Source organism: Juglans microcarpa x Juglans regia, chromosome 5S, assembly GCF_004785595.1.
Source record: "Juglans microcarpa x Juglans regia isolate MS1-56 chromosome 5S, Jm3101_v1.0, whole genome shotgun sequence".
NCBI lineage: Eukaryota > Viridiplantae > Streptophyta > Magnoliopsida > Fagales > Juglandaceae > Juglans > Juglans microcarpa x Juglans regia.
In genome coordinates this window covers 28647059-28661666 of record NC_054603.1, presented here as the reverse complement: position 1 = coordinate 28661666, position 14608 = coordinate 28647059, and the positions used below count along the sequence as shown (strand labels likewise).

The 14608-nt window shown below is 33.8% G+C and overlaps 1 protein-coding gene and 1 long non-coding RNA gene across 2 annotated transcripts; one reads left to right on the top strand and one right to left on the bottom strand.

Annotated features, from left to right (window-relative positions):
• Positions 1–1813: 1813 nt before the first annotated feature.
• LOC121266983 lies at positions 1814–12142 on the bottom strand. Its single transcript, XR_005940953.1, has 3 exons — positions 12131–12142; positions 4120–4124; positions 1814–1946 (listed from the first exon to the last, which is right to left on the bottom strand). It is a non-coding gene; the product is annotated as an uncharacterized LOC121266983 (long non-coding RNA).
• Positions 5877–11203, top strand: LOC121266976 (pectin acetylesterase 5-like). Its single transcript, XM_041170852.1, has 13 exons — positions 5877–6312; positions 6419–6501; positions 6663–6792; positions 6908–6987; positions 7125–7214; positions 7383–7507; positions 8417–8477; positions 8845–8898; positions 9021–9098; positions 9199–9298; positions 10007–10152; positions 10862–11083; positions 11138–11203. The coding sequence occupies exons 1-12, from the start codon at positions 6102–6104 to the stop codon at positions 10967–10969; spliced, it is 1266 nt and encodes a 421-aa protein (XP_041026786.1). The 5' UTR covers positions 5877–6101; the 3' UTR covers positions 10970–11083; positions 11138–11203.
• Positions 12143–14608: the final 2466 nt, after the last annotated feature.

The window sequence follows — 14608 nt, the reverse complement described above, 5'->3', positions numbered from 1 at the left end:
AAAAAGAAAAATCAGAACTGAACCGATTTTGACCGGTTTTAAGAAAAATAAAACGAGTACCAGACCGAACCAATGGGACTAAATCCACTGCTTCGGTCTGATTTACTGGTTCACTGATTTTTTTTTTTACACCCCTAGTGTCCACGTAGGTGGGAAAGTTATTATTTAACTCACCACCATTACAACTTAACTTCATAAAAGTTAATTAATCATCCATGAGAAAGTTAAAATAAGAATAGTGAAAAAAGTGAACGTACAAAAAAAAAAAAACTCTCGTCTCTTTCTATAATTTTTTAGAGCAATTATCTAGATCTCTTGATCTTGAAGCATGAAATTTTTTTAGAAACTTTAGTAGCCTCTTAAGCGACGTAGAGGTGCAAGTAATAAAGTGACGTAGACTGTAAGACGAGCAAAAATCTAGACTTATGAGAATTCCGCTCCTTAAGATAATTTGAATTAACCTTATTTAACAATTCTCTTATGAGCTTTACCAATACTTCATCTGCCAAAGTTGAATATAACAATATAAAGAAATTGTAGTAATTTGGGTAATAAGATAAGATAAGAAATTCTCAATACTTATCAAAACTTCTCATAATTTATTTTTTAAATATCATTCAAATAAAAAATACTTTTCAATTTCAAATTTGTAACTTTTTCATCTAATATTACCTAATTATTACAACTTTTACAAATTTCAAAACAAAACACAAAAATCAATACAATTTTTCAAACTTCAAAACAAAAATAATATTTAAACAATTTTTTAATTTTATTCAATCTTTTTTCTTATTTTCTAATAATATTTAATTCAAACTATTTCACTATTATTTACAAATTATTTTATTACTATTTAAAAAATTTTAAAATACTCCAAATATCTAAACCAGGCTAAAGTATTGTTCTAAGCAGCAAAAAATGCTGGTATAGACTTTTACTCTGAACATTCAACCAAATGAGGTGACAAAAAGCACAATATATAGTAGATTAATTAAATCTAATGACATTGGCTTTGTAATATTGCATGTTTCATTAAAAAAATTTTAAATACATAAATTTCGCATAAATTATTTGTAACAAAATAGGTCATATTTTAAAATAATATTTTTTTACACTTTTTTAAGATGGAGTCTAATTTTTCATAAATGTTTATGTAAAATTTATCTATTTAAAATTTATACAAATTATTTCTTTAATAATTGGTAAAATAAATATTATTTTTAAATAATATATTATGTCACGTCAAGAATGAATGAAAAGATTATAGCTAAAAGATCATAGTACATAGGGCTGTGCATAAAGGGCTTTAAGCCCGATCCGTCCAACTAACCGATCCGCCCAACCCAAACAAAAACGAGCTCATCGAGTCAACATATAATAGGCGGGTTGTGTTTACTCGAAACCGTCGAAACAGATTCTCTTTCTCCCCACTAGTGCTTGCAAAAATCCAAGCGTCTCAGGGAAAGTTTAAGATGGTGTTCGAAGAAGATCGTAGTCACCGAAAGGTTTTGAGGCAGATCGTAGTCGCCAGAAGGTTCTGAGGCAGATCATAGTCGCTGGAAGGTTCTGAGGCAGATCATAGTTGCCGGTAGGTTCTTAGGATGGTGGGCTTAGAGTTGTAGGACGATGAATGAGAAGAAGAAATGCCAAAAGTGAAAGAGAAAAGGACCGAAGCTAAAAGGGGGTGGATGACATCGGCACCGTAAAGTCTCTCTCTTCGATCCAAAACCCTACCCCCATTCGGACTTCCATTGACCCACCTTCGGATCCTTTCCTTTTCGTTTTAAAATCCTCTCCAACCACCGTACCTCTCTCTTCCTTTCTCTCCTCCAAAACTCAAACACATTGACCTAGTCTCAGTCTCCTTTCGGAAATGCTGAAGCTTTTGGAGAGAGATGAAGGCAGATTCGGGAGACTTGGTTTGGAGGAGTTGTTGATGATGGTTTCTGAAGTGAGTTCTGGATCTTGCAGGGAAGCAACGTCACGTGTTACGGCCATTTGGTTCACTCCTCTTCTTGTACACAATTGCCACGCTTAGAGCAGGAGATGCTCTGTTTCTTGAACGCGGTTGTTTCTTTGTAGTGAGCTTCGTTGACGTTGGGTTGGTCGATGGAACGGGAAATAACGTCTAACTGCACCATCTTTGGATTAGTTAAAGTTAGAGTATATTTTTTATAAATATAAGATGAATTTAATTTTTAGTTATTCTATTCACATAAATTTTTACATTAAAATAGTTATTTTTTCATTATATAACAATTAAATAATATAAGATGAATTTAGTTTTGACTATTCACATCAAATCTCTACATTAGATTATCTATTTATTCATTATATAGTAATGAGTAATTAATAATTTTAAAAATATTTTAATTTTTTTAATTATGAATTTATTTTATTTTATCATATTTTACTATTCATAATATTATATATTAATTAGTATCATATTCTAATTATATTTTTTCAATTATCATTTAAAATAGGGAGAGAAATAATTGATATAAAAGGGAGAAATAAATAAATAATATAATATATATTTGATAAATGAATAGTTCCTTTCAAATTTAGAAATAATTTTAGAAGTAACGGTAGCTAATTATTTAGAATTTAACTATTTCAATGTGATCACATTTTATGATTTAATAGCTAAATCTTTAATGGATTTAGTTTTTAGCTAATCCAATGAGAGTGCTCTAAGAGCATTCACATTGGCCAAATGGAAAAGTTAGCTAAAATTTATGTAATTGATGTAAAAAAATACCCCACATTAGATTGACCAAATCTAAAATAAGATAGACTTCAGATACAATGGTTGACCAAAGATGGAGAATTACAATTGATTCACCAAACATTAAAATACTAATTTCTCACTCTAAGCAAACATTAAAATATTAGTTTCTCACTCCAAGTAAAAATACTATTTGATTTGTAATTAAGAAATTTAGATATAAATTTAGATGAGTTTAATCAAATATTTTTTATTATTAACATTAAATGACTTTTGAAAATATGTTTTTTTAATATTAATAATATTAAATTGGTAGAATTATAAAATGTGATACAAATAAATTAAATAAAAATTATTAACTTAATAATATTTTATTATTATATAGAGAGTGAATGACTAATCCAATGTGAGGATTGAATTTAAATGGAATAGACAAATGTTAAAAAATGTGATATTGGTTAAATTTTAAAGATATATTTGACCAAACCATGAGTATGCTCTAAGAGAGTGGAAGAGAAAGAAGGGGTTCTTCTACTTTGAGGGAATGAGTATTCTCGTGAGTCGTGGCGATTTCTGCATTTTATACATCTTTGTAATGTGTACAACAACAATTTTGAAATTAGAGGAAAATAGATTATTTAAAGAGAAAACAGAGAGGAGAGGAATATGGGAGGAACAAAAGACTGAGAAAGGAGAGGACAAGATTGATGTATTAATTTAGTTTTAAGGTGTCTAGGTTCTTACTTAGATTAGCTCAATCTTGAAGTTGAAGCCATGAAATTTTACCTGCAATTACTTCTATATTTGGTTATGGGGGGTTTTTTGATTCCAATCATTCTTGAAGCCGTCATTTTTTTAGTTTTAATGGTAATTTGATGGGATTCAATGAGATGAATGTTTGAACTTTTCATTTGGGTTTTTTTTTTAATGGATCATCAAATCAATATTATGCTGATGCTAATTGTGATGTTGATGAATTTTTTGAGTGTAATGAGAGTTTGGTGGCTGCAATATTGGTATTTGCTGAATCTCCGATCTTTTCATTGCAAAACAACCCGAATGTGCCAGATCGGGTCGGGTCAATTTCGGATTGGTTGATTGTCGGGTCGGGTCAATAGCATTGGATGGTCCGGATTGCAAGTCCAATTATATACTTGATACAAAATGGGATATATTGAAAAAAGTAATCTTATTATAATTATATACTTATCTAGGAGGGCACTTCTAGATAATGCATTATCTTTCTTCTTCTATTCTTCTTCTTCTTATTTTTTTTTTTTAAATTTTTAAATTTAAATTTATTTTTTATTTTTTATAACAAGACTTCTTCATTAATACTAAAGCATTACAAACATTGTCTCTCTAAACAAAAATTATCATTCAGCCAAAACCTAAACTTACTGATCGAGTTGTTTCAAGTGTCACTAATTTCTTCAGTCTTTATTATTTCACTTATTTTTGAAAATATATTAAAAAATAATATGCAGTTTTAATATTTGAGTAATGCTACATGTAGTCATGGAGTGCGTAAGTACTGTGCAGTCATTTTGAAAAAGAGTTGTGTCTACTATTAAAAAATTATTATTTTTTCCTATGAATCCCGTATATATTCAATTTTTTCAAAATGATTGCACGGCGCTTACACCCTTACGAGTACAACTATTATTTCTCTTAAATTCATTTAAGTATTCACTTGATATCTTAATATATTTGGTTGCAACGTTGGTACTGAATGGTGATATAAATGCCAAACACCAATGGGGAAGAAGCAATTGTAAAGTCTTGTTTGGTTATGCAGTTCAGATGAGATGAGATGTTTTATTAAAAGTTGAATAAAATATTATTAGAATATAATTTTTTAATATAATTTTTATTTTGAGATTTGAAAAAATTGAATTGTTTATTATATTTTACGTGAAAGTTTAAAAAAATTGTAATCATGAGATGAGATGAGACATTTTGTATATACAAACTGAGGGTTTACGTGAAATTGAATGCCAAATTAAGATCCAAAAAATTCTGAAGAAAAATGAGGTGATTACAACAAGAAAATACTCGTAGAGTGAGTTTTTTTTTATGAATACTGTATATATAGGACCGCATGCACGTTGTTAGGTCCATCAGGGGATGCTGCCTCATAAAAAACAGTATATACTGCAACGAAACATGACAACTAATATGAGGGGAAGAGATCTGAGCCATATATAATTGGTTTGAGACATAAAAAAGATTATAACAAACCATTACAAAAATCCATTCAAGTCATGCATTGATTGATTTTGGCTTCAAACCATAATGAATCTTACTTGTCCTAGCTTGACAGAAAGCTAGCTAGCAAGAGGAGCTACATCCTATATAAGCTGGTGGTGGTTCGTGCCAGTAGCCACCTCTTCGGTCAAATCCAGCTAATCTGCAGACTTGTGTCCAAAAAGTCTCCAGTGTTGATGACATGATTCGTACATTTGGGTTAAATTTCAATAACCCGGGTCGAGATTTCGTTACCTACAACACAAAACAAATATGGGCTCGAGGGTGGTTTAGCGAGGCTTCGATATTAAAGTCAGTCTCATTTTTTTTTAAAAAATTTTCTTCGAATCAAAGTGTTCAAACAGATTATTTGTAGTCTGGCTTTTATACAAGATATTAGAAAACATTCCATATCTTGTATTAGGGATCAGCGTCTTGCTAACAGTTGCCAGATCTCATAATTTTTAATGCGACGTGACTTTTGAGGTGACACTATTAATATAACGTGACTCTTCAGGTAGCGTCTCAACATGATCACTTCCTATTTCCTTCGTCAGGGAATGAAGAGCTGTCCGTGATCCCTGCTCACATGCCGGTATAGATCTTTAAATATTAGATGTCGGCGAGTCCGTCTGTCCCATTCGCCTGTCCCACTCTTCTCATACCGCTCTTTCTCATACCGGTTCTTGGGCTTGCATATGAGGAATAACGTGAGCGGAGATGGGCCTCGACATCTAGATCAGGCCTTGCCCAAAGGGGAGCGAGAATTTCCCATCCAACAGGAATGAAATCTTCTAAAATTAATTAGCATTAGTATCTTTGAGGATCTCGGATTTATATATTAAGATTATTATTATTATTATTTTAAATCTAATACGGTAAAATAGTGGTTTATGTAGGTTTGGTTGTGTGTAGCCGTGTAGGTAGTCCCACAGCCACACCTTGAACTCATGTCCTCGTGTTCTACGACAAAGTATATAAATATAATAATTGAAGAATATCATAAGCATATGATAAACAATGTAGCTAATATGTCAGTCGTCGTTGAGCTCCGTCTTCCCCGGGGGCTGGTGGTTTAGTTGACTCCAATTTGCTGGCGGAGTGAGTACCTTGCCTCCCTTAACCAATGGCGAACCCTAGGCTCCGCTCTATCACTTGGTGGAGGAAGTGGTCCAGGAAGGACTGGGCCATCGCCGCCGTCGGATTCACCCTCATCGTCTTTCTCTGCACCCTCATCTCCAACTCTATGATCGACCAACCTTTCGATCACGATCACGCCATCGCCGCCGATCTGGTCGACCTAACCTTGCTGCACAATGCAAAGGATAAAGGCGCCCGTACGTGATCCTAGCTTTTCACCTCCCATGAACAAATTGATTCCTTTTATTTATTTTTTTCCCTTTTGATTTTCACATAATTTTTCATTTTTGATTGAATTTGCAGTTTGTTTGGATGGGAGTTCGCCTGGATACCATTTCCAGAAGGGTTTTGGATCTGGCTCTAACAATTGGCTGCTTCACATTGAGGTTTTTTCTTTTCTTTTTCTTTTTGCGTATTAGTCGTAGTAGTGTCGGCATAGGACAAGACGATTCCTAGCCTTCGATTGAATCGATAGTTCCACCACCCGGCATAAAGGAATAGATTTATATTCATTTATTTTCCATTTTTCGGTGGTATTGAGGTGTAGGGTGGAGGTTGGTGCAATACAATAGCATCATGTTCTTTGCGCAAATTAACACCATTAGGTTCTTCCAAGTACATGGAACGTCGAGTTAGCTTTTCCGGGATCTTGAGCCCTGACTCGTCTCAAAACCCTGGTAGTTTTCATTCAAAATACTGATTTAGCGCTTGCATTCGCTTTACTCAAGTAATTTTTATTTTAATGTTCAGAGAATGATGTCTTTTGATCTGATGTTTTGGAGCATGTTTTAGATTTCTTTAGCTGGAACAAAGTCAAGATACGTTATTGTGACGGTGCATCTTTTGCTGGCCACCCCAAAAGCGAGTTGAAAGTAAGTGTAATATGAGAGATTTTAACTTGTTTCAGACTAAGTAATACTTAACTTTGCATTTTCCTTCTTTTCATAGCCGATGAAGTGAAATAAAGTTCCCTTCGTGTTAGTTATGTTCATTCTTCTTCCATGCGTAGAATGGGACGAAACTTTTCTTCAGGGGAAAACTCATCTGGGATGCACTTATGGATGAACTCTTGTCACTTGGCTTGTCTAGTGCGAAGCAGGTAGCTTCCTTGGTGTTAATAATTTTTTTCCCCTTTTTTGAGAACGTCACTTCAATTTCGATGGACAGATGTTTTTATTCATGTATGGCCTTCTTTGGTGAAGCTCACGTTGATGTTTACTGTCCCCATGTTTGCTATATAGACTTGACATATTTTATATGATTGCAGGCTCTTCTTTCAGGATGCTCTGCTGGAGGATTGGCAACTCTTATACATTGTGATGACTTCCGACAACTTCTGCCTAAGGATGCAACTATCAAGTGCCTTGCTGATGCAGGTTTTTTCCTCAATGAGTATGTTTTTGTGCACATAATACTGCACATTTTCACCATTTTTTCATTAGTCTCTATCGAAGGGCTATTATCTTCAGGCACACATGAAAATTCATGTATGTTTTCCTCAATGAGTATATTATTTCTGATATATATATATATATATATATATATATATATATAAAACTCCTGAATATACATACATACCCTGAAGTTGAATGTTATCTCTGTGAATTGTGGTATCTTAGATAGGTGACTCGTGTGTACACCCTGTGTACTTGGATGCACCTTTTTGTTCATTAATGAAGTTTTATCACTTGTTAAAAAAAATATACGCCAAGTTTTGTTTGTCTAGAAGACTGAACTAAGATGATGAACAACCATCTAGACCACTATATTTTTCTGCAACTCCACTTGACTTCTGCTCAAGTGGATTTATACTTAGGAGATCTGTGCTGGAGTGACAAGCTACATTGGGGTTTTGATATAAATTCATGTGTGCCTGAATTTTCCAACCACTATCGTTGTGTATGTTCAACTTTTTTGATAAGTAATAAGAGATTTTATTGCGTCAAGTAAATAGGCATAGCCCAAGTCCACAAGGAGTATACAAGCGGAAACACCTAGATACAAGCTAAAGACTAGGAGCTAAAAGAAGATCATTTAGATCATCCCCATTCAATACCAGAACTGTCGCCCAAAGACACAGTTCAAAAGAATATTTCTCTAAATTCTCCCAACGAGCGTTCTCTATCATCAAAACACCGCCCATTCCTTTCCAGCCATAGGCACCACATCAAACATAAATGAATTGTCTTCCAAATATCACGAATGTGATTCACAAGCATTGCTGCTATTTGTTCAACTTCTATGCTTTAAATATAATTGCATAAGAAATATCTGGGCCCCTTTGTCTTTTGCTGATTTCAGGAAGGATGTTCATGGAAAACAAACTATGGGATCATTCTATGATGATGTTTTCCACCTTCAGGTTTTGTTCTCATCTTTACATGTCGTGGTTTATATAATCAATGTCTAGATGGTACATATGGATGCAAAAGTTATAGGAGGCACACCACTAATCAAAGTAGACCCTAAGATACAGTGGGGTACGTATGGTTGTTTGATTTACTCGACACATCATGCACAATACAGATCTTCGACCTTGCATGGGCTATATAAACAATACCGCCATCAAAGCTACTACCTATAATGTTTTATATCCCCTGCTGCTCAGCCAGTGTATCTTCTTATTTTTCCACTAGACAGGAAAAAGAAGAAGAAAGAGTGGAAAGTTTTGTTCTTTCGAAATTTTGTTGATAACTATTGTTTACCCACCATCCATCATATTCTATCAGGGTGTAGAAGGAAGTTTACACAAGGATTGTGTTTCAAGAATGGAACCATCGAAGGCATGTTTATTCCTTTTTAAGTATATGTTATCAGTTACCAGATTTGAGATGGGGTTTTCATTCTTCTGCTCAATCATGTCCCTAACGCATCCCCAATTATATGTTACGAATTGCAATGGCAGTGTCTCTTCCCTCAAGAGATTGTAAAGAACATAAAGACTCCAGTTTTTCTTGTCCATCCAGCATATGACTTTTGGCAGGTTACTATTCCTTAAGATACATGCTTCATTTGCTCATTGAGGGATTATGATTTTTCCACACATATCTCGTGATGCTAATTAGATCTTTGATTGTCTCTAGATACAACATATCTTGATACCAGATGCATCAGATCACAACTGGCGAAATTGCAGACTGAATATTCATGATTGTAATCCTAACCAGATTGCAATACTACAAGGTAATTGATATTTACCTTGGTTCCCAATTTATATTGTGGTCTACTAAATACCTATAAAAAAATTTTTTAAAAAAAAAAGAGAAGAAAAAGATTGTGGTCTACTAAATGACCCTTGCATGACTTTGCATTTATGCATGGACAGGGGTCACACCAACAGACAGTTATGAGATCCTCTTTTTTAAGGGCTATTATCTCAATGATCCCATGGTTGAGAATTTACTAATCTGGTATATCATATAGATATTCGGGCCTGTAAGCCAGTGTATTCCACAGTACAGAAGAGGTCATCAATGGGATTTGTTGAGTCCGCTTAGCATGTTATTTTGGAGCAGAAAATACTAAGTTCTAAGTGAAACCACTGATTGAAATACTACACATGTATTGAATCCTGACACATATTCCTCCAATATGGCTAGATCATTGATCTACCTTGCGCACAATAGTAACATGAGCATTTCTGGCCAAATACATGGTGAAGACAGTTCTATCTCAAGGTGCATAGAATGACTAAAACTGTAAACTTGTTATGTTCCTGTTGCCTCATCGCATTTGGAAAATAGCAACCTATACCGTGGTCTTTGTTCAGATTTAAAGTATGTTAAATATTACTCAATTGCCCACATTGTGGCCTGTATCACTTTAAAGTATGTTAAATATTACTCAATTGCCCACATTGTGGCCTGTATCACTTAACAACTTGTTATACAGGTTTCCGCAATTCTCTGCTCAAGGCATTGAGTGAATTTCAGAAAAATGAGGAAGGGGGGATGTTTATAAATTCTTGCTTTGTTCATTGCCAGACGTGGATGGGTCATACATGGCATTCTCCCAAGTCTCCAAGAATAAACAATAAGGTAAGCAAAGTGTCAGTATGTGATTGCTTGCTTACGGTCCCAATTTCAATTGTCACCAAAATGTTTTTATATGATTATTTAGAAGAAAGCACTTGAGGCATGTGTTGGTGTCAAAATTCCCTCTAAACTCAAATGGGGTTTTGACATCCCATGGATATTTCTTCCCAAACATCCAAAGAGAAAGGGAATTCCAAAAAACACCAAAAATGTCAAAAACTTCTCCCAAATAAACAATAGTTTTTCAAAAAAAAAAAAAAAGTTAAAAAGAAATGCAAACACACGCACAAGAACAACAGTTACTGTGTGGTGGCTGCCACCAGGTGGCCGAGTTCTGGACACCACGTGGTGGCCTGGATCTGGGCCACTGTGGTTTCGAGAATTGAATTCTATAATGCATTAACTACAAATATAGCTTTGTTGCCACTGTAGATGAAGTTCATAACTGGATTGAAATGCTTCAACCTGGTTCACAAAAGTTCGGCGCACAAGCCCTTTGTTGTTGACAAGTTGTGGGTCTGCTGATTGTAACGGTTCAATTAGAGAATTCATAACTGTTAATGTGTCACTGACCAATGTGTTGCAGTTGAACTATTCTGTTTGACGCTTATGGCATTTGAAGTTGCATTTAAATTTGATTTCTAATTAGACTACTATCATGTTTCCCTATGATATTAGTCGTTTGACTTAGAGTTATATTTTTCTTGAATAGACCATTGCAGATTCTGTAGGTGATTGGTTCTTCAATCGAAACATATTGAAGCAAATTGACTGCCCCTATCCATGCAATCCCACCTGCTATAATATGAATTTCACTTGAGGATGATGGAGCTATTTTCCGGCTTCAATTTCTTCTCGTGGATTGTGGAATTGTTCATGTCTAAAGGGATGATCCTGGTCCTAGAAAGTCAGATGAATATTGCATTTCATTTTTTTTTTTTTTTTTTTGGGGGGGGGGGGGGGGGGGGGGGGGGGAACACTAATGCATTGTTATAGCTGCTTTGTGGTATGGAGGACTGGAAATCTATTACATTGTTCAGGTAGAGATTAGAATTCAGAGTTACTTCAGGACTTATTTGTGCCAACTGCATTTTATAGGCTTCGCTCGATGAATTCAGAAGCTGTAAATTATTTTCCAATTTCTTTCTTTATCCTCCATTTACTTTTGGAGTCTGTTCAACTTGTCTTGGACTGGAAACGAAAAGAAAGAGATGTTCAGTGGCAGGAAAGTTCAACTAGGTTATGAAGAGAGCCCCATATTTAAAGCTCTGATTCCTCTCAACTCTCCTCGGATTTATCCAAAGTTGTTTCTTCTGCCGATAGCAGCAAGCCCTGTTGAAAATATTATGGAATCAAGGATTTTTCAGCCGGAGGGAAAAAAAAAAAAAAAAGAAAAGAAAAGAAAAGAAAAAGACCGAAGATTGATATGCTGAATGGTTTGCAGTCGACATACCAAGATGTCAAAGATTGTTCGCTTTCTTGACTGGATTGAATACTATTGAAAATTAAGTTTGGACTATTTAATCATAAGTGCACAATATTAGAGAGAACAAAACCAAAAGCAACCAGTCTTAAGGTTCATTTGGATAGTGAGATGAGATGAGATGAGATGAGATGATATAGTTTTAGATTAGTTGAATAAAATATTGTTAGAATATTATTTTTTAATATTATTATTGTTTTGAAATTTGAAAAAATTAAATTTTTTATTATATTTTGTATGAGAATTTGAAAAAATTGTAATGATATGATGAGATGAAAGATGAGTTGATAGTATTTTTGTATCCAAATGGGACCTTAAAATTAAGTTTGGACTTATCTATGTACCGAACTTTATAGCTCCAAATTTCGTTAAGTAGAACTCGTGTCAATAATATTTAGAATAATTTTACTTAGTATAGATAACACACAATCCACATCTCTTACATGACAATATAATAATATTTGATTTATAATATTCAAATTTTTAAATATTTCTTACAAATCAAATAATGTCATATTAGTAATGTGAAAGGTCTGCCATCCACACTTACTTGTAAATAGAATTGTTCTAATATTTAACATATCTAACACATTTTAAATTAAAGAAAAATTTTATTTGCAGTCCTCATTTGAGTACTGCATGTGTAAACTCTTTATTAAATGAAAAAAGTATAATTTTGATAAGGATATTATTGTAATTTTAAAAAAATTTAAAGATAAAAATGACCAGACTTACAATGCAGTCTCTAAATAGGGATTGTATGTAACATTTCTAAATTAAAATGATAAATAATGATTCGATAAAAACATTTAACACTTGAAATTTAAAAACTCGAGTTAAGATTTCAAGGGTCAAAAAAGAAATGGTTTGGATCCTGAAATATGATACTCACTTACAACAAGCTAAGATATTAACTTAACAAGATTGATTAACAAACTGAGAATCCTAGTAGTTTGTGCTAGATTTGGAGGTAGCCGGTATTTTCCTTAACAAGGTGACTTAGTTAAGTTAAACAAAGTGCTAAGTCATAGACTTCGAACTCTACTAAGAAATTCAATAAATCCTTAGGTAGGTAATACCAATAGTAAAAAAAGTCTATGGATTTTTCAAAACCTATCACGTACCAAATCATTTTAGAAGTAACTTAAAAGATGATTGAGACACCCATCCTTGATGCGGCTATTCCAATGTTACACCAAACATTAGTAAGATGAGTTGGGATGAGATGAGTTGAGAAGTTTTGCGAAAGTGAGCAAGGCCTTAGATATTTATTTTTCCCGGTGTGGTAATTAGATGTAACATGTTGATATACATTTCATACACAAATGACTTGCTTGCCGACCTTCTCTATCTAGTGCTTTAGAAATCGAGTCTAGAGAAATGTGTAATTTTTTTCAAATCCAAAAACCAAGAAATGATCACTTTTGACATCTATAAAAAGATGACAAAAATTATATTTATAAGTCGATGTAACGGACGCATCTTTTTTATTGATAAATCACAAGACTTGATTAATAAAAGAAATTAATTTTAAACTTCACAAATTAAATCATGTCAAATCAGGATTGATAAGTATGTCAAACAAACCAGCTTGCAAATAAGACTAAAAAAAATCATGTAAATCAATACCTTACAACATCTGATCATGGTGCAATACAATGATATCTTACAAATTAATAACATCACAAGGTGGCTTCACGTGGTAATTGTTGTCATTTCCCTTAAATGATGACAAAAATGACATTATCTCATCCTCACAAAGTGTCTTTGTCCCAGGCAGACTCATCACTGATAATATCCTACTTGCTTATAAAGTTGTCCATTTCCTTAGACAGAAAAAATACGTAAAAAGGGTCATATGTCTCTTAAACTTGATGTGAATAAAGCCTATGTCATTGTTGATTGGAATTTTCTTGAAACTACTATGCATAAAATGGGCTTTCATAAAAGATGGGTTGATTTGATCATGTTATGTGTGAATACTGTATCTTTTTTCTGTTCTTATTAATGGTGAGCCAAAACGCCCTATTTTTCAATCTAGAGGCTAAGATAGGGAGACCCTTTATCTCCATTTTGGTTTTATTATGCATTGAAGTTTTAATATGTCTGTTACAACAAGCAGCAACTGAAAACCAAATCAAATGGATCCAAATATGTAGAGGAGCACCAAGAATTAATCATTTGTTATTTGTAGATGATTGTATCTTGTTCTGTAAGGCAGATATGCAAGAGAATTTGAAGGTACAACAATTATTAGAGAAATATGAGCAAGCATCTGGACAAAAGGTCGACAGGGACAAAACAACAATGATTTTTAGCAGGAATGTTAACATTGTCCAACAGGAAGATATTATGTCATTTTGGGGAATTCAAAGCTTTCAACAGTATGATAAATACTTAGGATTTTCTCCTACAATTGGTTGTGCAAAGAACCAAGCTTTTTTTGACATAAAGCATGTAGGGTCTAGTAGAAGTTACAAAGCTGGAAAGAGAGATTGTTGTGACAAGGGGGAAAGGAAATCTTGATAAAGGTAGTGGCAATATTGATCTCTACATATTCTATGAGTTGTGTCAAGCTACCTGGAAGATTTTGCAAGGATCTTGAAAATATGATGTCACAGATCTGGTGGGGACAAAAACATGAGGAGAACAAATTTCATTGGGTGAGCTGGAGCAAAATGTGTGAACCTAAAAAGGAAGGAGGGATGGGTTTCAAAGATATTAAAACTTTCAATATGTCTTTACTAGCCAAGCAAGGATGAAGAATAATGAGTGAAGTATCCACTTTGCTGCATAAGACTTACGAAGCTAAATACTTCCCTCATACTTGTTTTTTCGAAACCTAGCTGGATCACTCACCATCTTATGCATGGAGAGGTATATGGGAAGCTAAGAAAGGGTTGAAACATAGATGCCGAAGGAAAGTGCGGAATGGAAGAGATATTAATCTCTGGACAGATTATTGGATACCAGACC

What these genes read in the sequence shown, in the direction of transcription:
- LOC121266976 (XM_041170852.1), top strand. Translation starts at nt 6,102, where the DNA reads ATGGCGAACCCTAGGCTCCGCTCTATCACTTGGTGGAGGAAGTGGTCC. An exon ending in GCTTGTCTAGTGCGAAGCAG is followed by an intron (nt 7,215 to 7,382) that starts GTAGCTTCCTTG and finishes ATATGATTGCAG; the next exon opens with GCTCTTCTTTCAGGATGCTC. An exon ending in CCAGATTGCAATACTACAAG is followed by an intron (nt 9,299 to 10,006) that starts GTAATTGATATT and finishes CTTGTTATACAG; the next exon opens with GTTTCCGCAATTCTCTGCTC.